This window comes from Anguilla rostrata, chromosome 12, assembly GCF_018555375.3.
Source record: "Anguilla rostrata isolate EN2019 chromosome 12, ASM1855537v3, whole genome shotgun sequence".
NCBI lineage: Eukaryota > Metazoa > Chordata > Actinopteri > Anguilliformes > Anguillidae > Anguilla > Anguilla rostrata.
The window spans coordinates 10,324,726-10,348,734 of record NC_057944.1 but is presented as its reverse complement, the minus strand read 5'-3'; the positions used below and the strand labels follow the sequence as shown (position 1 = coordinate 10,348,734).

At 43.1% G+C, this 24,009-nt stretch overlaps 1 protein-coding gene across 3 annotated transcripts in view; it reads right to left on the bottom strand.

Moving 5' to 3' along the window:
• Positions 1 to 3,111: 3,111 nt before the first annotated feature.
• The window catches only part of sacs (sacsin molecular chaperone), a 47,561-nt gene continuing 26,663 nt past the window's right edge, over positions 3,112 to 24,009 (bottom strand). For 2 of the 3 annotated variants that reach the window (XM_064302487.1, XM_064302488.1), the window contains one exon: positions 3,112 to 16,773. In XM_064302487.1, the coding sequence (XP_064158557.1) occupies positions 5,216 to 16,773 (11,558 nt within the window). In that variant the 3' untranslated portion in view covers positions 3,112 to 5,215. Of the gene's footprint in view, positions 16,774 to 19,837; positions 19,896 to 24,009 lie in introns of those variants that run through there. The other variant, XM_064302489.1, reaches the window with a different exon arrangement.

Sequence of the window (24,009 nt, the reverse complement as noted above, 5' to 3'; positions counted from 1 at the left end):
AAATAAAGGAAGTTGGTCCTCTGCACCGAGGAAGGTTCGACAGGAGCCAAGAAACCAACACATAGGTATTCCATATTAGTGAGTGTGGACTACCTTTCATTATATTTAGATTAATCAAATTTATGCACTGAACTAATAACTTTCTTTGTGGGAGGTTTTTTTACAATTAATTTTTCAAGCTTGCCGATATTAATGGAATGAATTCCATTTCTTGTTGGTGAAGTGTGTACTTTTTTTCTGAAAAGAAAGCAGCCTAAAATGTTCCACTAAAAATGTTTCTGAAAATTCAGAAAATTAATTTAGTGGCTCGCTGTTGTACTGTTATGGTTATGCTGCATGGCGTGTAACATAACCTTTCATTTAAAATTTTAATCGCAGAGTTTTAAATAACCTTCAATATTTGATTTCTACTGCCCTCTAGTGGGCTCTGTCAGAACCGCTAAAGAAAATGATCGCACAGCGGGGGGCCTCATTTACGTCAGATTTTTTTACGTAAGATTTTGTTGTGATATTTTATTCAGAAACAGTGAAACTCTAAATCTATTATTTTCAGGTGACATTGGTTACCTGTTAGAATATACTCTTAAGAAAATAAAAAACTGAAATACACTTTTTGCAAAAACAGCAATTGACCCCCGAGTTCTGGAAGTCCCAAGTTTACACAGATGAAAGAATTTGCTGTACAACAGGCCTTTAACTGAATCATTAAAGTACCTGTCACATAAGACCCTTAAGACTCATTGGTCAGGCTATGAAGCTAAAAGAAGTGTGTGAAAATTAAGACATAAAGGCATTATTGATAAGGTAAATCTCAAAACAAAAACAAAATCTCAGAATTGGCCAAAAAGCATGTCAGTGGTGCAGCTATGATGTGGGAAAAGGCTTTTGTGGTCAGATGAGGCCAAGACAGTGTGGGGATTCTGCTCATCAGCATGTTTCTTACCCGCATTTGCATTTTCATTCTGTCGCTTTCATCTCACACAATACATCAGTTAAGTTATTAATATGGGGGTTAGTAGTAACTTATGACTATATTCTATTTCTAGCGGTTCACAATGAACACAAATTGCAACTTATTACCATACATTACCATTAGTACCATTTTTCCTTTTTTGAACTTAGCCCTAGTTATCTACATTTCGCCGTCACCCAAACCACTGAACATTCACATTTTACAGGGTCCACTTAGCACAAATTAAGTTCTTAAAATATCACAGCTGAGAGATTGGGAAATCCTTTGCTGCCCACTCAGAATACAAAGGCTTGATGCTGTTCTTAGGGAATTACAAATCTACGCATGCCTGCAGTGTTTTAACTCTTGGCAACTCACTCTAAGCCAGCTGTTTGCAGTTGTATGCAAATAAAGACATTTTCCAAGACACTGATTTGATGTACTCCGACATGCTTTTATAGCACACATACCCAACGCAAGAGCTTTTACCGGGGCCGTTGCTAGGATTTGAGGACATTGGGGGCTTAGCCCAGATTATTCTAGGGCGATTGGGGAAATTTTTTGAATTTCAACATGTAAATGCATCAGTCGGGTGCACTTTGACATGAACTGTCAGCATACATCAAATAAGATGTTTGTATAGAAAGTGAAAAATAATCTCTGACTAATCCAGACAAGAGCCAAAAAGGGCCCCTTAAATGGCGGTACAGTATGACTCTGCCACACGAGACCCCTTTTATCAGCAAGAAATGCCTACTATGGGACACAAAAGCCACTTCTACAGCACACCAATCACCATCTGAAATTTTTTTTTGATTTTAAAAAATTCCATCATGGTGCTTTACAGCCTGATATCAAGACAAATTAAATTAGGATGTTTATCACTCATCTGCACAACCTACACCACACTTGTGAAAGAAAAGCCTAAATGTAATTAATTAATAACAAAAAACGGACATGTCTTGATTGTATGAGTATGCACATCCTTTGTCACAACAGCTCTTAAATTGCTCTGGTGAAACAAAGAGACTTATCTAACAGCTGGCTAACGTTAAGTTAGTTAACCTAGCAGGATCAACGTGAAACTTCGGTAAGTTAATAATATCCGTAGGCTAACCATACGTCCGTCTCTCCAGCAAGATGTCTTATTTCGGTAACGTAAAAACCCGAAGACGATGTTTTTCACCCTAAATCTTTTATCAGTTCATTATTCATGCTAACTGTCCCTTAAACTAACGTAAACGTTCGATTAGTATATGGAGAGTGTATGGACTAGTTAGCTTGCTATCTGGCTAGCTGATTTGAAACGTTATATCCGAAACAACTGGCACAATTTAACGTAACTAATGAATTTTACGCTGTTACTGCCCCGTCATGGATTGTTGACTACGGAATTGATTATGCAAACGTGAATTGTATACCACAGTACCACGACTGGGCTGCCATTCCTCCCCGCTCACACCAACCTGAAATAGCATGCTGCTCAGCTACTGCAGTACTTTCATTCTGAAGTAGATCTTCCCTTGGCTGAGTCTCACTCCGCTGGTTGTTCTTTTTAGCGGCTTTCTGGGAAAAAAAACCCACGTATATCTATATTATATTGCAAACTAAAGAAACCAAACAACTTATTTTTGAATAATATTATTAACGTTAGTGTTTAGCGAACAAGTTATTTCCATAGACTGCATGAAAATAGGTGCTTGCCTTAACACTCAGTATACAGCTATCAACGCGCGCACGCGGCAGCTGAGAGGACTGCACTAATTTAATTCACGTACGGGCCATCTGCTAATTTCTCAGCCACACGGAGTGTTACTTTTCCCAGTAGTGCATGATATAGCCTATCAAAGCTAAGAGATGTGAATCGCTGCAGTTCATGAATACCTATAGGCCTACCATGCACAGCAGACTAATACTAACAAAGAGATTCGGTATTCAAATCTCTTTGATACTAATTTACTGCATACACAGAACTGTCTTTTATATGTCTTGGGATATACTGAGATGACAATGTATATGAGACAGATCAATTTATGGATTGAGCCAATTGGAAACCCATCGTCACTCAGTTTGATTGCTCATTTAATCTTTTTTTTGTTAGTTTTCTTTGTCTTTCATTTGGTGATGTCCTGGAATCCTTGTGCAAATACTATAAGTCAGACAGTGAAAAAACCATATTTTATTTTTCAGGGGGAATTTATTACAACTATGGCACTGTGTACATCAGCAGGATGGGATACAGGGAGTTCACATTTCACTATGGATAGACGGACAGCCTCTCTCCAGCATCTCTCTTACACCGTGAACCATGAAGCCATTGCAGATGTGTCAAAGAATAAATCAGGACTGAAAACATGAAATATGGCTGGTAAAAATAAGACGTGTCAAACATGCACATTAACAGACAGACAAGTGCATGATCTGCCCCCTCCCACCCCCCACCCCCCACATAGTCACCAGTGTTTCACTTTGCTGGGATAGTTCCAGCTGAATGCCGTACTAAAATATACAGCAGTACAAACATTTTTTTAAAGGAACGCAACTCATGTAACCTGCAATGTTCTTATGTTCTTCAATAATGAAGAGAACGTTAAAAACTGAACAGCAATGGAGACACAGCAATGGGGCTGGAGTAGGAGAAAAAACTGGCATTCATTTGGAAGGAAAGGCTGAGATTCACAGATAAACAGCGTTATGCAAATATTTGGGCCCTACTAGTCAAATTTTGTTTTTTTTTTAATCTCAAAGTGAAAAGAAGTTAACCTCCGCAGGGTACAAACTTAAATATGTTTCTGCAAAATGAATTAACTTCTTTTCACTTAGAAAATCAAAAGTGCACCAAGGGTGCCCAAACTTTTGCATAACACAGTAATGTCAGATTTGTTTCTGTGGTGACCACTAACAGTGCCTGAGGTGACAGCCGGATCCTAAATTAACCTTAAAAATATGGAACTGTATTCATTAGCCCAGAGATCTCAGACTGAGGTTCATGGAGGGCTTCAATGTGCTGATTTTCGACGTTTCAGCCCTTAAGCGACTCATTTAAGTCACTGATGGGCAAAGGAATCTGCACATCATGTTCCCAGTGCCTGGATCGGCTGCAGATTAAAACGAAATAAAAAGGTCTGCAGACCTCAAGCCCTCCAGGGGTATGACTGCTATAGCCAATGAATTCATTTTGTTACTATTTTCTATCTGGGCACATTGGGTCTGATAAAGGATTTAAGTTTCATTGCAACGAAAAAAAGGGCACAAATGCACTCAGAAATAAAAATACAGATATCATGGATAATAGTGTCAAATAACTGCTCCAAAAAAAAGACAATCCTTTTACTCACTAAAGGAGGTCAACAATGAACAGAGCAAAGATATACATACATTTTTCTTGCTTTTAAGATTAAACAAAACAAAACAAAAAAAAAAAAAACATTTCTACACATGAGATTCAAATGTACTACAGCAAGAAGGTGTCTTGTGACATTCAGAGCTGTGATTCACACTGTGGTTCTCCCAGGCTGTGGGAGAGACACACGCACAAGTGCAAAATAGTCAAGAGGTGTGTCAGAGAGGGCCATTGGCAATCTGATTGATTTACAAACAAAAAGATATGTTACACATAATTTACAACAGGTAGCGCAGATCATTGGAGGAAAAAAAAACATTTGATATGAACGCACCTCTTAAAAATACATAAACAAGGATTTCTATTTATTCTGTTAGTCCACTTTTAAGGTCTTGCCACTTGGAAGATATTGCATTGACGTTCCAATACATGAAACTTGCTTTTCCTCAAAATGACAGGTGTCTTGTTTCTTGATGGTAAGAAATCTAAATACACTTAACATCTGGTTTATGAAAAGGAAAATGCACTTTTATAAAAGGTAAAGTAAAAAAGCAGCTTATTTATATTTATTTTCCAGAGAGCAGATATAAATATCATGGGACTTTGGTTTAAAAAAAAAAGTATTGCTGGGGGTATCTTATGTACAGCAATGCAGATAAATTGTGTCTTTGTAGAGGGTAAATCAGCAGTATATTGTTAGGTTCAGAGAGCTTCTTTTTGGATATAAAGCAGCCATATTTTGAAATCTTGTGTGTGGGCTCAAGTGTACCAACACTGCATTTCTAAGCTGCCAGCTGGATACATAATTTCGCCTCAACACAATAATATATTGATCAACATTGCACACAGCCGCTAGGTTTTCTAATGTCTGGAGGTTCTAACACATAACATTATTTAACTGGACTAAGACAACAAAGAGTTCACTGTACTTTCTGCTGAACAAAAGTCTCAAGTTTAATGATGATCCGGGCTGTGCATTCCATCACTCTCATTGCCACCTCGGATGTGTACCTGTCGTTGGGAATTTGGGGGAAGGGCAAAAGGTCAGGGTACCGAGTCCTCAGGCTGTCCACGCCATAGCCCTCCAGGATGTGCACGTCCTTAGCAAGCCCAGCCAGCAGTGTGCTGTACTCCTCCACCTTCTGCGCCAGCGCTGTGGGCTTCACATCCTTGTCCGACTTCCCCTTGACAGCATAGTCGGCTCCTATCAGAGCCAGCTTGGTGGCCAGGTAGCACTTGAAGCACACCCACTCATTGGCATTTTTATGGAGGTCATTCCTGGCAGCGGAGAAGTTGGCCCTAGCCTGTCTGAGCCACCTCCGTGCCTCCACGGGATTGCCGACGGACTTGAAGGACGGGGGCACAAAGAAGCGGCTGGAATGCGATGACCCTGCATAGCTTGTGTACTGCTCTCTGAACTGCTGTTTCTCTGACTTATGGCTTGTAGCTTCCTGGTTCCACGATGTGTAGAACCTCTGGAATGAAAACTTCTCTGACTGGAAGCGGGAGGACGAACTGGAGAAGGGCCTCCTGGATGCCCTGTCTGCACTCTGGTCTGCCAGGGACTGCTTTTCCATCCTGCTGATCTCATTCTGCAGATGCTTGAAGACCTCTGTGGCGATTTCCAGGTTTTCTGCATTTTTGTCTGGATGCCACTTGAGGTACAGCCGCCGTATAATCTTCTTTCTCTCAGACTCTGCGAGCTTCCATGCTTGTTCTATCACTAAGGTCACTTCTTTCAAGATGTCTGGCAATGCATTGGGCTTTATCTTTTTTGGAGATATCTTTGAGGGAGGAGCTCTGTGGTTCTCCTTGCCAGGAAATATAGGAGGAACCATTCGTGGCCCAGGAGAAGAACATTCTGAGGGGCTTGTTGGTGTGGAGGGGGCACTGTCTCGGATGTTAGTGCTTTCATCTTGCCTAGAGAATTTGTACAAATCAAGGGAACTAACAATTTTGTACTCGCTATATCCAATATCTATTTGGAAGCATTTTCCAAGGAAGCTTGGGTTGTCTTCCTCTTCTCTTTCTACCTCTTGAACAATGATGGCATATGTGTACGTTGGCTGGTAGGTACCGTAGATATCTCCTCCTTCAGAATCAACAAGGTACCCTACATACTCTCCTGGGTAAAACACATTCATGGGATCCATCAGGAGTATGTGGTGAATTTCAGCAGGTATTGGTGTTCCAGGAAGGGGAAGCTCAAGCTTTGAGGGTTCTGTGGAATCATACTTGACACCCAGGTTGTCCAGTTTCTCAGTAATCCTGTAGATGTCATTACATCCTAGCATGGCAATCAAGTAGGAGGTGTCAGAAATCAAATTGTCTGTTGCCGATTTCAGTGTCATAGCAAGGGCTAGGAGGAAATTGATGTCTTTACTGTCAGAGTGTTGGATGTATAGGTGGATGACAGCACTACCATACCTTTTCAGAAAGGCCAGAGTCTCACTCTTGCTGTGTGGGATTGGACTGCAACCTTTCACGCGCAGTGTTGTCTGCAACCTCTCAAAACAGGACACTTTAAGGCCCTCACAAAGGGCTTTGCACAGGCGTATTGCCTTTTCCTCATTCACCAGGAAAGCGTTGTCATTCTCGTGCTTCATAATGCGAATGAGACCCGTGATGAACTGCTCTGATGAAAGAAGCAGCTGGAGACGACCCTGAAGAGAACAAAGGGCCCCAAATTGGCACATTTTGGGGGACTCTTCGTCAAGCTGCTCTTCAAGGATGCTACTCAGGAGTCGAGGCCGAAGCTTCTGAGGGAGCAGCATGATCATCTTTGTGTGGAAAGCATGGTCCTTGCCAAGGTAACACTGGCTCATGTCCACGAGCATTTGAACCCCAAAGTTACCCTGAATTCTGCTCTTGTAGTGGGGAGCATCATCAAACACTAAGGTGTTTGATTTAGCCAGTCTTCCATCGTGACTTGGCAGGTAAAAAGTCAAATCTCTGAGGTTTTCCAAGTCTTTTCGAATCTGCACTGGATCATTCTGAAGACTTTTGAAAAGTCCAGACACAGCCCTCTTCACTGTCCTCATTTCATTTGGATCAAGCTGCTTTCCCTCTGAACTTCTATAAATCCGGCAGAGTACCTCTACATATTGTTTCGTTGATACAATATCTTCTGTTCCCAGAAGTTTGAACAGCTGATGAAACGTGCCTAGCTCTAGAGGAAGTTTGTACAGGTATGGTTTAAAATCAGCTTCGTTATCTAGATTTATGACTACTTCCTCAGGTTTCAGAAGCTTCCAGCCCTCTTCAACCATAACAAAGGAAATCCCTTTCAGCTGGTAGCGGAAATCCCCCTTATCGGCATTAAGAAACTCATAGGTACATCGCAGGACTTTGTTTCGCGTTTTCACCATGTCATCATCAAGGTTGGACAGGTTGCAGATATTCTTGCAGTTGTTTATTACTTTGTCCAGTGGTGGATCCAGGTTGACATTTAACATGGTCAAAACTTGATCTAGTTGCTCTTGGCTGGAAACAGTACTCCCTTCCTGGTCTTTTATGCCTGCTGGGGTGGCTTTTTCTGGCAAGATAGGGCAAGATGTCCAAAGCAACTGGATGATATCGGTTTGCTTGAATTTTGGGTTTACCTGAGATCCATTGAAGCGAATCAGTGGAAGAGTGCCAACCATTTCTTGGTATTGAGCATGAAGCCGGATGAGATCAGCAGGAGCACGTTCTGGGCATAGGAAGGGTATCATTGAAAGCTCTTTGAGGAAGGTGCCCACAAAGAGATCCGTCCTCTCATTAAAGATGTGGTTGAGCAGAACATCCACAATGACCTGTGCTTTTTCTTTAGACCAGCTCTCTGTCTGGGCTTTGATGCTGATTTCTTTTGCAAACTGCAGAACCTGCTGCTGAGACACAACATACTTCAGCCCAATGTTCCTCAGGAAAGTAATCCATGAGGCGAGGAAAGTGGTTCCATTTTTGGGCTTAGATGCTTGCTCCACTTTCTTGAAGAACTCATTGGGTATGAAAGATTTTACTGGCAACATCACATCAAAGACCTTCACCGTCTGATCAAAAAATGTTTTGGCAGGCTTCAGCCTGTTGGTGGAATCATAGATAAAGGGGAGGCTCTCCAATTTCTCATAGAGTTGATCCTTCATTGAACATGGCTCCTCCATATTCAACAGCCGCTCCTTCAGATAAATGAGGTGTTCAATTTTGGCATCATAAGACAGGCTGTCAAACTTAGGCAAGAGATGCTTTAGATAGACTTCCAGGTCGTCAATGGGGGAGCACCCAAGGAAACTGTAGAGCTCTTTCAACTGTGGATTATCAACCAGGAAGGTTGAGGATGTTGTGTGGGCCCATTTATCCATATCTGTCGAAGGGATACTCTTTGTCAGAATATAGCAGGATCCAAAGCTTGAAATGCTGATGTATCGCCCACTGACAGCCTTGTAACAAGGCAGCAACTTCAAACTCTGTACATCCTCTGGGGACAGGCTGATCAAATTGCAATTGAAGTACAACAGCAGTGCTTCAAAGTCCTTGTCAGTCAAGCCTGCGGTCTTAAAGGCTGAAGTCTGAATCATGAACTCTACAGCTTTCAGGATGCTTGAGGGATTCTCTATGTTTGCAGTGTGTTGGGCAAGGAAAGGAACGACAGGATTCTCCTTGGAGCAGATTTTGTTTACTGCAAGTTGAATGCACCCCGCTTTCATGAGTGTGTGAAATACCTTATCATTCTGACCATTTGGAAAAATGGCAGCGTATATCAGGCTTAGCGGTAACAAAACATCATGCTCTGGTACAACTAACTTGCTGCTTGAGACCATGAATTTTATTCCTGGCAGCAAAGCCCAGTCCTTCAGAATGTCCAGGATTGTCTCAAAATTTGGCTTAATGTCTGTCTGGTCTTCTTTGATGCATGTGTTCTCACTGATGAAGTGCCACACATTTTTTAGCCAAGACTCACTGGCATAGTTGTCTTTCCACTTCACAAAGGTTCTTGTGCGGTATTCTCTAGGCAGTACTGAACTTAGCAGGTCCCCAAAACTGCTGATGTCAAAGACCTTTGCCACACCAGATTTCATGAGAACACTGCTGTATCTCGTATATAGTGTGTTCATGAACAGTTCTTTTCTGGAGGAGATTAGGTCATGATGCTGAGTCAGAAACTTTGGCCGATTAGAATCAAACACTTGGAGAATGTTGTCCATTGTTATTAACAATGGCAACCCCTCCATTGTGATCTCATCTTCTTCAATGTCCTTGAAGCAGTAGTCAACCAGTAGTTTGAGGCTGTGGAACAGCTTGAAATTTGACTGCTGTAGGCGACAGGGCAGTTTTCCAACTTGGCAGCTTGAATCTGGGGCTGAGAACGTAAGAAGAAAGTTTCGAATATCCTCTGGTGTCACATAGCTCACTGGGATCCCAGAATCCTCCAAGCAGAAGTAGAGGCTGGCTGTCTCATCGCAGCTGTGGACCAAGTTGAAGCCCACTTCCAGGAGCAAGGCCTTCAGTCTGTACACGTTTTCAGCAACCGTTTTACGTGTGGTAATGTTGTACTCTGTATTTTTCAGATGCTGCAGTTCATCCTGAAGGAGGTTGTCAAAGAAAGCACGACTTTTACTCGCTGTGGATGTGTTCACCCAGGAGATGTATATTGCAGAGTGCATATCTGTGTTGTCAATGTGAGGGGCCCTGACGACTGGCAGTAGACGCTTCAGGTCAGAATGAATACAGTTGTACACTGCTTTGACGAGACAGTACCAGTCTGGCTGAATGTCAAGTCTGTTCACTGGGAAGAAAGAGAGGAATTTCTTCAATGTGTCTTTCACAACATGGATTGGTGTTCCCTGCAGCACAGTCATAGTCGGATCAGGTCCTGGAAAGTAACGCCTTTTTAGCTGAATCAACAGTTCAACGTAAGCTGGTGCTATCAAAGCTGTCATCAGGTTGTTGTTCCAGTCACTCCTCACTCCAACTCCGTTGTCATCCCTCCAGAGATTTCTCCTGGCAGAATCTAAGGCGAAATGACCATTTACATGAAATGGAAGACCAGTCTCCAAAGAAAGGGGCAAAAAGCAGAAAGCTCGGTGGGGTTTTTTATAATTATGACTGATGCACGCTGCCACGCCCCCACGTGGAAACAGGGTTATGTCTTCATTCTTATGTGCAGAGATGACGCTCTTTGAGACTCTCTCAATGTTGGAAAAGCCAGACCTGTTGCACACTAGCCACGTTGTTAAATTACCCTCTGAGTCTTCTATGTCCATAGTGTAGGTTATCTGTTGGACAGGGATTTGGGTCAGCTGCTTCTTTTTTGTTACACTGTCAACCACAGAGGCGTGAAACTGTTTGCGTTTCAGGCGGTCACCGTCCGTGATTTTAGCAGTCACAGAATAAAGCACCTTCAGATTTCCTGTGGCACTGTCTATTTCACAGATGGAAATCTTCTCCATGTGATTCAGAAACATGAGGAGCTCTGCTCCATCGGCCTTCAGCTTGTCAAGGAGATTCTGCACCATCCTGTCTGAGGCTGGAACTGAGCTTATTTCTGAAATTTTGGCCATTTCTACAGTGCGCAGGGGAAAGCGAAACATTGTGGAGCGCTCAAGTTTGAAGTGAGACCCCAGGTATAGGTTCAAGACGTCTGAAAACTGTGTCCTGAAGTCAGAGTCCAAATCTCTAAACATTCTCCCTGGACTCATGGATGTGGCCCCTGGGGCGTAACGTGCATGAGGGTCAAAGATGCATAGAATGTCATTGTTGGAAATGAAAGAGGGACAGTCAGTTATGTGATAGACTGAGTTAAACCCAATTCCATACTGTCCCGTTTTACCTGGGTTTGCCTCCTTCGTCCCTCGTCCCAGGTTCTGGATGCCTCGCACATCGTCTTCTGTGAAGGGCTGATTATTGTACACACAGAGCGACGGCCCCTGCATGGGCATCCATTTGTCATCAAAGATTCTGTCCATGGGGTGGCACCTTGAATCAGCTACAAAGTAGATTTCAGTGGCTTTGGCATCATCTGCATTTTGCAGGAGCTCTTTCAGCATTTCCTTTTCAGATGGGTAAGCATTGAGAATGCTTTTAATTCTGCTTGTGAGTTTTTCTTTCTGGCCAAATTCACTACCCAGAGTGGTGAAGCATATGTTCGAGGCGTACCTCTCCAATGCTTTGTGACGCTTAGGCACAGCTCCTAATTTAACTGCTACTTCTCTTGGAATGTCAGCATGGCAGTACTTCACTGTTGTGTCTCTAACCTTGATCCAAGGGCAGTCATTGTAGCACAGAGATTTTGATGGCTGCAATGTAAGATGGGTGTCAGGCAAGAGTATCTCTCCATAATTACTTTGACAGAATTCTTGGTTTTTGTCTCTAATCAAACTCCATATGCCCTCACTGATGATTCTGCGGCAGAGCTGAAAGTTGTCCTCGGGCAGTGGTTTTCGTCCACATTCTTTTTTCACCATTTCGAGAACCCCGGAAAAATTATCCACAGTAAAGCTTGACTGAACTCCCACATGTTCGAAGAGTTCACGGCAACTGTTCCTGTACTTGTTGGGGAGCTGGTACAGGTATGGCGCTGAGTCAAAGTTCAGGTAAAAGGCAACTTTTGATGGACTAACGTAAGTGTTCTCAACAAGAATGGAACAGAACGTTTTGAGGTCTTCCGTAATTTGCTCCTTTGCTGCGTCATCCTGCAGCATTTCCTCATGCAAGTATTTGTAACAGGCATTAGTTATATTTTCTTGATACAAGGTAACTCCATCAAATGACTTAGACAGTTCCTTGAGCTGGCTGACAACTAGTTCTACTGTTGGCTTTTTGATTAACCCCAGAAAGTCCTTCACAGCCAAGGTGATCATACCACATCCTTTGAAAGATGGTGAGTTCTCATTAAGTATGGGTTTCATCAAGCATACTGTGTCCTGGTGGTCAGTAGTGTAAAGATCTGTGGCAGCAAACATGGTGGAGGGGGGGAATTTATTCCCATACCATGGCAATGAGAATCCAGCTGGCTTTGTCAGAAATGGGAGAAAGCATATGTTTTGAAGCTTTTCTTGGTACTCGCTTGTTTTTGGGTCTATTATTTTCAGTTTCTCATCAATAAGGCTCAGCAGAATGCTGCTCCGGAGACACGCTGCTGTGTGATCGGTTTCATTCAGCTTCAGCACAGATTCGGCCCGTTCGATCAGGTCCTCCCAAGAGAGATCATCCTTCACCATTCCCAGCTGAACCAACTTAACCAGGCATACTGGGTTAAGGTAGTCCCTTGTAGTTCCCTCTGGGAAGCGGCCATCTTCAGTGCTGTACAACTTAGCTACTCTTCCTTCTGGATGAATAAGGCGTGAAGGAACAAAGAGCTGGTGGGTCTGATTGGAGCATGGAATGCACGGTGTCACTTTAAGGATAGCTGCAAACTGCTCCAACTTCTCATTGAGCACATAGTGCATCAGAGGGTCTCTTAGGTCTTTATCTATATCCTGGATGTGGGGGAAAAAGACATCAGAGAAGAACGGCTTTTCTGTCAGTGTGTTCTCCATAAGCTTGTCTTTGCATCCAGCATCATCAAAACCCTCCTTGACCCAGTCTGGCAGCTCAACAGCACAGAGATCTTGGGAGCCAGTCTTTTTGAGGTATTTCAGGAATATCTTGAAAGCAGGAGGACCAATGTCAGACCTGCATAACAAGGAATCATCCAGGAAGCGCACGTGCTTGATCGACACCCAGGTGGTGCCATCAGAAAACACTTTTGCAATGTCACTGTCACCCCCTTTGGCTATCTCTTGGTAGACCCCTTGGCTGATCAGTGTAAAGTCATCATGAACAACACCAGGATCAGGCCATGCTGCATAGTAGCTGTAGTCGAGCAGTTCTCCACTTTCTGCCATATTACGAAGCATACTGAGAGCTGCTAGGTAGGCCTGGACAATCACATGTCTCATGAAGACTGAGTTCCAGTTCCCTTTTGTGTCAGTCTTCCAGATCTCTTTGCGATTAGATGTCACAGCAAAACAGCCATTGATGTGGACAGGCAGTCCCGTTTTGATCCTGAGAGGCAAATAGCAGAACACTTCTCCAATTGGAGTTGGGTTTGTCTTCACAGTCCATGTGCGATTTTCTCCCTCTGAGAGCAGCACAGCTACGCCTCCACATGGAACCAACCCAAGCCTTCTCCCACTCTCGCTGAGGGAGAATTTAAGGGCTTCGTGCACATCCATGCATGAGCAGATGAGCCAGTTAGTGAGATCCACAGCCTTCTGGGGCATCTCATCTGTGAGCCTTTTAGTCTGTCCCCCTTTGGCAGCCATCTCAAAGTAGGAGGATGGGTCATCATCTGAGCCTCTGAATAGAGGGGACTGGAGATCCACAATGCGTTTGAACACATTATGGAACTCTTCCACCACAATCCTTATGATGCAGCCAGACTTGGGGACATCAGCAGGCACTCTGTTAGTATTTGCCACCTTCTTCATAACTTTTGCGGCTGCCTTTAGGATGCTCAGGGGTCCATATGCTGCCTTGGAGGACCAGACACTCTTGTTTATGGTGATGACATCTTGCGAGGCTGAAGGGTTTGGCTCCTCATACTTCAGGTACTTCAGCACCATCGAACCTACATGTTGTGTAAACAGAATGAGCCTGTGGCCACAGATGCTGAATTCATCAACAAGTGAGTAGATGTCCGTGGTGTTGTAGTAGATGCTGCTAATCTCGCTTACTGATGCCTCCTGCTCAGTCCTGAAGGGCAGGCGAAAGAGGGTCCCGTTGTATTTGTATGGGGACTCCTGCGTAAGAGGTAGCTGGCAGTTGAAAACATTAATGAAGGGTTTGAATTGATTGGGAAACTTTCTCAACCGTTTCTGCTGCTTGCTCCAATTGATTTTAATGCCGGGGTTTGATCTGTCTCTGATGTGCTTGCTGATGTGGTTGATGTTGGGGTCAAACATAATCATGAACTCTCTGCTCATTATAATTGGTATGTCAGTCACATGATAAACTGAATTGAAACCCAGGCCAAATTTTCCTACTTTGTCTGCTTCACATCTCTTCAGTGACCCCCCCAACCTGGTTATGTTCAGGAAGTCAGTATCAGAGAAAACTGAGTTGTTGAAGGACCAGAGGGAAGGTCCATGGCAAATGACCATGCCAGGGTCCAACAGGTTCTCTCGAATTTCCATGTTTTTCCGCATGTCAATCAAGAAGCTACATTCTGTGGCACTGGCATCATCAGCATTCTGTAGGAGCTCCTTAAAGATGTCAGACACAGATGGATACTCCTCTAAAATGTTCTTGATTCTCACGGTCAGTGGCTCTCTCTGGCCTGACTGCTCAAAACCAAGGTTCTCTGGGTTGATCAGTCTTGTGCTGAGACATGGAACTTTCAGCCATTCTGCAGTCTTCATTGGGATGTCATCATGAACTAGAATGATGGGTTCTGAAACATCATCAAGCAGGTCATTCAAATCATCCACTTTGATGTCACAGTACGTGCATTCATGAATAGGTCTCATTGCCAGTTTGTTTGGATCCTTGTAGCAAAGGATTGGAACATGCATGTTGTGATCAACTGAAATTTGGCTGTTGTACAACCACCTTAAAATGTTGATTAGAAGGAGGAGATTGTGTTTGCTTTCCTCCATTGTCAGTTCTTCCTCAGTCCTCTCTTTTACAGTGTTAACCACCTCAAAAACATGACTAGGGAGGACCTCTTCCACCGAGCCACAGAACTGAAATAGCTTGTGAAATTTAGCTATGGTTTTTGGCAAAGAGTACAAGTAAGGTTGGAGATCTAGGTCAGGGATGGGTTTTAAAACAGTCTGACCAGGAGAGGAGAATGTTTTGCCAGTCCAGACCCAATCAAAGGGCAGTGACTTCATTGCTTCTCTTGCTCCTTCTAGATGTGCTTGCATGAAGTCATAAATTTCAGTGAGAATTTGCTGGAACTGGTACCAGTCTTCTGTGGTAAAAGCCTGGGATCTGTGCCAGTCATTGACAGCCTTTAAGTGCTGCAGAACCTGATCCACCTGGGGCTCAATCGATAACTTCAGGGATTTTTTCATTCCAGCAGATGTGCGTTCCACAAGGGCGACTGAGGAACCTACTAGCACTGCATGAGATATGTCACACATTTCAGAAAATGAGCTGATATTGAAAGAGTCTCCCATCCAGGCAAGGGACTGTGGGTAATTCAGTGGCCTTTCCTTGCAGACTGGCACCCATTTTAATTTCTGTAAGGCAGACTGAACTTCAGAAGATTTTATCAGTTTAGTTTGTTTGTTCAGAATTGTAAGCAGTGTTTTCGATTTCTTCAGCAAGGCTTCCCAGTCAGGCTTGCTGTTGCCTTGCAAATCCTCAATTTTCCGCGCAACTTGAAGCACGTCCTTTTCAGTGAGCTGCACCTCACACTTCAATCCCAGCTGTCGAAGAGAGTGAAGAATGTCAGGCGATGAAGTGTATGTGCTCGGAGGAAACCTGGTCTTCTCTTCCATATAGAAGAGGTTCTGTAAAATCTCCAGTTCCGGATCAAAAAGATCGGTGGCAGCAACACACTTTCCGGAAGAGGCCGGAATGAACTTTGGAGATGACAGCCATTTAATCACAGAGGGATTTTCATTCTTTAGGAAGGACAAATGCTCTAGTACCCAGAGCATGATTTTAGTAACTTCATCTTTGGCATAGAAGTTCTTCTCCATATCCTGAACAATCAACCTTAGACATTCAGAGCTCTTCGTCAGTTGAACATTCAGCATTTTAATCAGCTTGATGGTGGCCTCATCACTGCAGTCAATGATACTGGCGGATAGCCTGATATCTAATGGAAGCTTAGCACTATGGTGTAAAGCTTTGGCCCCTTTCAGTGGGATGAACACTGGCATACCTTTCTCTGTGCATGGGCCTATTTTCTCAAAGATGGGAAGTTCCTGGAGGATATTTTTCTCTTTCTCTGTAACATCTGATAAGCAAGCGAGGAACCCTTTCAGCACAACTTTCTGTTTGCCAGACAAGGCTGAAACCTGGCTGACCACCCTCTGGGAAGGGTACCTGTCCATGATGTGCAACAGTGTGCTGGGAGATGAAGGATGTATGTAGTTTTTGAGGAGCGGATGCTGCAAGCAGGAGTCAAGCTTCTTTATGACAAGTGCTCCAAGGTTCTTCATGATCTCTGGAAGGCTTTCCGGGAGTGGGGCCTCTTCCTCATCTATCAGGATGATGGGAGATGGAGTTCTGAGACGCAGGAGCTCCAGAGAGTCCATGTCGTCATGAAGTGGCACATTTGGGATCAAAGGCATGTCTTCGAAGATGCTGAGGTCATCAGCAAAATTTATGTAGAGGTGCTTCCACACCATCTTCAGCCAAGGGACGGAGGGATGTTTTTTCTCCCAGTTTCCTGGGTTCCACTGAACTGCAATATCTCTGTTAGGCCAAGCCGTGCTGAGGATCTCCTTAATGAGACGAGCTGATCTCTCGGGCGTAAGCTCTTGTACCTGGGTGCACGGTCTCCCTGTGGATAAAAATAAGAGAAATACTAAAACATATATTTTTGGTAAGTTTTTTTATCTCATTTTTATATTCCCTAAACAGAAACATTACATCCATCAATTTTCTATACCCGCTTATTCCTGGTCAGGGTCGCAGAAGGTGCTGGAGCCTATCCCAGTATGCATTGGGTGTGAGGCAGGAATACACCCTGGACAGTTTGCCAGTACATCACAGGGCCCACACACCATTGAGACATTACATTCTACCCCAAAAAACAACAATGAATGTGTGCTTTTTGCAGATGACCAGAAAGTTACTTAATAAAACAGGTAGGTTGCAAACTGCAGAAAGCCATTTCTAAAATGAATATAAGCCAGACATTAAAATTTTGCCTGTGTTACTATTTACTGTACAATGTCACCAATTGTGCTATATGCTCTTACATTACTGATATACCACCTGCAGGGGGCACTGCAGTTTAAGTGCAGGTATTTCTCTGATGCATCCACCCTTGTGTTCATCACTGCCTTTCACACAACAACCATTATAGCTAACCACAGAAGAGCAGTAACCGAGATAAGGTGCCTCTCTCTATGATGATTAATATGTTACCAATATGTAGGGGTGCTTACCAATACTGTATGTAACCTAAGAAGTCACAGCTAATTTAAGCCCCCTTATCTGAGTTGGATGAAGCCAACTGTGTCCAACATTGAGGACTCCTAGTCACAACTGGCTAATGACATCTCCCTCAGTCGAGCAGTACCTAGGTTATAGGGCTCAGCCTGGGCTTGGACACTTTAGCTGACTAAGCAAATCAGGAGCCCTACACACTACAGCCGTTTTCAAGGACGATAGCACAACACATTTTTGCTTCTTTACGAGGTCAGCTTTCCCCTCTGAATCACCAAGCCATGCCCATGTGAATCATCATCACACCATCAAGAGGACACCAACTTCCCCTTCCAATGAACCCACAGAACGCAGTTAACCTCATTTGGTATCCTGCACCTGCATCTGAGTCATGACTGGGAGCACAGGTTGGATCAAGCCAAAACTGACACAGCTCTACACTCACACCTTCAGCGACAGTATTTTGTCCCCTCTGGGCATTTAATTAAAATATATTAGCTTTATTCTGTAGCTCAAGGATAATTCCTGTCAGTCATGCACGTTTCAACTGATTCAAGGAAAATGACGAATCATTAAAAACTTCAGTTATGTGTGGATCACAATATCAAACGCCTGATGCAGTCTCACATATTGGTTCCAAAATATTCTAGGAATTTAAAAAAATCCTTTTTATGCATTTACTATTGTGAAATTACTCAAAAGAACTGATGATTCATTACACTGAGAACATACCAAGAGCTTATATTTTGTTCTGAGATATAGGCTACCTTTGGAAATTTACAAATTATAGGACAATTCCTACAAATAAATTTAATTCAGAGTAGTCCTGTAACAAAACAAGACCACTGAAACAGTAGTTCTTGAAAATTGTGACTGATCAAACTGGAATAATTTGTGTATCAGTTTCACCAACGCACAGTCAGTAGTACATTTGGCTTTTTAATATGCTGTGTTTTATTTATTATTATTTTGTTCCATATATTTTGCTAATATTGATATCTTTGGCACATATGCCTCTACAATGTAAGTACTACTAGGGGCAACTACTGGGATTGCAATGATTAAACCGCTCAGCAGTCATATCACAGCTTAACGCTGATCTGTTTCACGTGGAACAACAGCAACACAAAATGATCAAAACATTCATTAAATATTCTAAATGTGTGTAGACAATGCGCCACATGCATTAGCCAATCTCGCGAACAAGCAAATTCACTTTCTATATTCACAGGGGCACATCATAAGGTCAGATTTTGCTTTTTTTTTTTCTTTGCAAGACATGTTAATACTTGGCACCTCGCAAAATACAGCAAACCACGGCACTGCAAACCAGACCAAAATTAATAAATCATACATGCCCTTTTTCCCTTGAATTGCTCTTAAAATGTTGTTTACAATGACGGCTGACGACGAATTGTCGGACACAAAGCATGTGGAAAATGTCAAAATTACATTATAGTGGGAGTTAAACTTGTTCTGACTGACCTCCTGCAAAATGAATCACATAACAATGTAATTACATTAAATTATTTTGCTTCTGTCTCTGTATATGGGGGTGGAGGTGGGCTGAAAAAATAATCAGGAGAAGATGCTTTAAACATTAAGATTAGTAAAAAGTATAAATTATGTATTCAAACAAATTTATGTTCCCAGGCTTGTTTTGAGCAAATCCTTTTCTTACATTTCAATCTGAAAGTAAGATGTAAAATATCAGGGGTTCCAGAAACATTAAAAAGCATGTGGTCAGTCAAACATTCATTATAATGGAAATCACCAGGCCCACACTCAGTGGACTTGATTGCATACACTTTGGGCCTTGTGGTTTAAACTGTTTTGACAATATGCTGTCCTTGTTTCTGACCAGGTAGTGGTTTTAGAATCCAGTGTGGAGCCCTTTTAGTAAAGGATTAAAATCTCTCTCTCTTGAAATATTGGATGTCCATATCACTTTCTCACTAAATACATAGTATAGCAATGGTTTTTACTGGGTTTAAATACATTGGTACAAGAGCTGTTTAAAAGGTATAGTTCACATTCTGGGCTTCATTATATTTCTGTTTTAGTTGCTTTATAATTTTACTTGAATGTTATTTTCTTTCTTTAGGCCCCAAACCCCTGACTGGCCCCACACCTGTGAGGGTGAAGCCAGCAGGACGGCAGAAACCTGCCAATGTGTCTAACACATTTCAGAGCACACAAAAACTGCCTGGACCAACAGGGACACATACACTAAAACCGAGATTGTACAAAATCCCGGAAAAGGAACTTTCCGTTTAGGGTATGCAGTAAATTTAGCTCTTTTGTGTCTTTGTGTACTCTGGGTTATATCAGTTAGCTCTACAAGGTCCTGGCAAACAGAAGTCGTAGATGCATGTGAACACTGTGCATTTTCTTAGATTGGGTTAATCAAAGTAACACACACAAGGCTTCATAAAACCATTCCAAACGCTTACCTGAGCAGCCCCACAAGTACTGCTGTACTGAAATTGAATGCATATACACATCAGTTGCAACATCAAGGTGAAAAACCTTATCAAAATAAATGGTATCTTTAAGGTTTATTTAAGGTAAGTGAAACTATGAAACATAGATTGGGTTAATACTGAATATAGATTTAAAATAGAATAATAACAATTTTTTTAAATTATGAAACCTTTTTATTTAAATAAATATAATCGGTTTTGTCCTGGTGTTCTTCATCCATTCAGTTTTGTCAATTCGCCAGGCAAAGAGATGGCTTATGAAAAATGTATATATCACAAAGCACAAAATAAGCGTATGGTATCAGGGTCTATATCCTTGTGAAAAATGTTTTAGTTTTAAAATTAAAATTTATTCTCTGCATTCACTCCCAACATACCTCTCTATACACTGCATTTCTGAGGAGCTGTATATGAATGAACTCTGAAATAAAAGTACATTTTTACTCTCTAGCACATCAGAATACTGTAACATTGCGCTGCTTGCCCTCCAGGCTGTAGGATACATTTGCATATAGTATATGCTATGCCTGCCAACATGCTGGAGCAAGACAGTGCAGACAGGGGGTTTCAGACAGCGGGGGGGTGTCTCAGGTATGGCATCTCAGGTATGGTGGCTCAGGTATGGTGCCTGAGCTCCCTTCACAGAAACGCAGCCGCAGGTCCGTGACAAAGCTGCAGTAACACTGCGCAGAGTCACAGGGGCTAGCGCCCCAAACAGCTAGCGTCCTGAGGCAGGAGCACAGCAGGCTCGACATCTGGCGATACCCATGTAGCGTACTTTCACAGCATGACTGACAAACAGTGCCTCTCTACTGTAAAGGCTTAACAGTAGAGAGCTACTAGAGCAACGGGGAGGGTAATTTTAATTGTTGGGAATTTTCAGTAAAGGATACTTTTTAAAAGAATATAACTTCTGTAAGAACATCCCTGTACACCATAAAACCCACTCATACTGAGCAGCTGATATTGAGGCATAGCTGATATTGATGTACAGCTGATATTGAGGTACAGCTGATATTGATGTACAGCTGATAGTCACTGCTCGCTGCTACACAGACCCGATGAACCAGAAGGGCTGAAACAGCAGAGCCAGTAGTATCACTCCAGCAGAGATTAAATAACAGCACAGAGGGAACAAGCCTGACAAATGAGGAACAGAGAAGGCTGGGCAGACAAACGAGGACATCGCGAGGGTCAACGCGGGTCTGTGACAGAAATAAACGTATGGCGCTAGAAAATAAGCAGCAGAGGGAATAAATGAAAGGTGTTCAAAGGGCAAGTGATGCACATGCACCTGAGCACACCTGTGTTCTGTATGTGCTGTGACTTTTTAAGTGCTTTAAAAGCAACTGTCACATTACACAGCAGGCAGAATTAGCATTAAATTGTCAGAAGAAGGCTACTTCCTCTTCTTCTCGTTTTCTATAAATACCAGCAGTCCCAAAAATTATAAACGGCAGGAAACGCACATCACTTCTGAAGCCCACAGTACACCACAGGATTCATACGAACTCCAGTTACCAACTACTGAAGCCCACAGTACGCCACAAGATTCATATGGACTCCTGTTACCAACTACTGAAGCCCACAGTACGCCACAAGATTCATATGGACTCCTGTTCACTGCCCATATGAAGACCAAAGAAGTTGACGAAGTAAAGAAGCATGGTCTGTGTAGCTGGAGATTAGTGATGCATCTAGTGATGAGAATAAAAAGCAGGGAATACTAACAGGAGAGTGTGGACGGACAAAGGTCATTACAGGACACCAGAGAGGAGCTGGGCACATGCAGGAAAGAATCAACACAGTCCCGCGGTGCTGAACATATGGTCACATGGAATGTTAGACAGCACTGGAAAAAATCCACCAAGAACCAAATTTAGATGCTCTCCAATCAGCGCTGGTGGGAGCGGGCCGTTTTTGAGGGCGGTGATGTCACAGGAGAGTTATGCGAGTGGCAGCTGGGGTGGGGGAAGCGTAAAAGTGGTTCCAATTGAATCTGGTAGCAACAGATCTGATGATGTCACTCGACTGAAACCACCCCAGCCATGGGCACGGGCTTTGAAATCTGCAGCGTACGAGCGGAAGTGTCGGGTGGCAGATAAGGTGAAAGACAGGAAGCGGTGATTTTGGTTGTTGATTTTATGCATCATATAAGAACTCCAGACCCATGCAATCTTGCTGTGCAAGTGTGAGGTGCTCCAACACAAGCCTGGTCATGAAACACATCTTAACCCCAATTTATACAATAAAATGACACATTTTCAACTGAACGAAGAATTGCACAAATCTTTTTCAATGTCGTGCACCTATAAAATTTTGCGGACACCACAGACATACTTTGTCACACAGTGTGATTGGACAGTTTACAAATGCAACCAAACGGTCAGGAGTTTGGTGTCTCGTTACCGTTGGGACAACAGAACCCTCCCCACAGGCCAAAGTATAAATGGCAAAACACCATGCGACATTTGCTGAAGGTGTCGAAATCGAAAGTATAAATTAGGGTACAGATAGGAGAAAGGCCAAGAGGTCAGTGTGCACACAGATGAGAGGGACTGCAGGACAGGCGAAACCGAGAAGTGTAGCAGGAGAATAGCCGGGTTAGCAAAAGGGAAAACGTTAGTACACAGGGGTGATTCTGGCCTGTCTGCTCTCCCACTTCTGGGGTGGTATGTTTTGTGTATCAAATCTCCTGTGACCTTATAGACACAGCACTCTGACTGCCTAAAGCTCGAACAGGAACTGACACTGAAGACCTACTGATCAGTTATTCCTAGAGCTTGCTGTTGATTTAACTATCCCATCGTTCAAATTTCAGAATCTTGAATCTTTTGAATTAAAATCAATGCGATACAAAAAATATCAGAGAAAGAACTAGGCTAGTGACATGATGCCACATAGCAATGCCTCCCGCTCAGCAGCCACTTTCAAATCTGGACAAAGCTCGTCACATTCCCCAGCCTATCCACAACCTGCTAATAGTACTAGGAATCTGACGCACAGCCTACTGATATATAATTAGGAACTGTGGTTCCCAGAAGTGCGGTCAAAAAGGACGGGTAAAACTATTCATCTAAGTGTTGCTACAATCAGGGGTGCAGTCAATTCCATCTTAGTTCAGTCAGTTCAGGAAATGCAGTGAACTGAAATGGCTTTTTTAAACTGTCATAATTAAAGTAAGTTCTATAAATTTTTTATTACGCGTTATCGCTGCAAGGTACATTTAACTACATTTTTCCCAAAAAATTGGAAGGAAAGTATGCATGCCCAACATGACTCATTTGTCATTCCCCCAAAGGACAACGAACACTGTTCTGGTTGGCCCAAATCAACCAAATTCAACTAATCTTATCAACAGGGAGAGAAAAGGAACCTTTGTTGTGTTGTGTTCCATTTTCACCCTGGAAATCGCGACCTGCAGTTGCCTCTAGAAGCGAATGATATTAGAACGAGCAGGATCTAATTGTACCGGTGGTTTATCGAGCGGTAGCCTTCTCTGTGCGGACCACACAAGCCTCCAAGATGAGTCAGCGCTATTGTTTGCTACAGCTGAGCCCAAAAGCCAATTCACAAGCAATTCCAGGCCCAGAATAAATAACGGGGAGGGGACAGGCTGTCCCGGCCAAATTACGCCCAAATTAGTTAGCGCTCTGACGACGAGCCCGCTCTGGAGCCGACGGGCGGCTGCACGGGGACGTCCAGAGATGAGGAGGGTGCAGGAGAGGAGTCCGTGTTTCATGTTTCTAGGAGTCTGAATGCCAGTCAGGGGGTTTCACTGACTGATCTGCTCATTCAGCATATTTCTGCCCTGGCACTGGTCTCCGTGTCTCCATGTGGGAGAAAGGTTAGGATGTGTCCGGAGTTTGAATGCTGGAAACAAGAATGTTAGTATGTGACTGATCTTCCTCATGTGCCTGGACACCCTTCTTCACATATGCACACACACACACACATGCACGCACGCGCACACACACACTCACATATGCACACACACTCACTCACACATGCATCCATGCGCACACACACACTCACATATGCACACACACTCACTCACACATGCACACACACATATACACACACACGCACGCACGCACACATGCACACACACACAAACACACAGACACACACACACATCATAC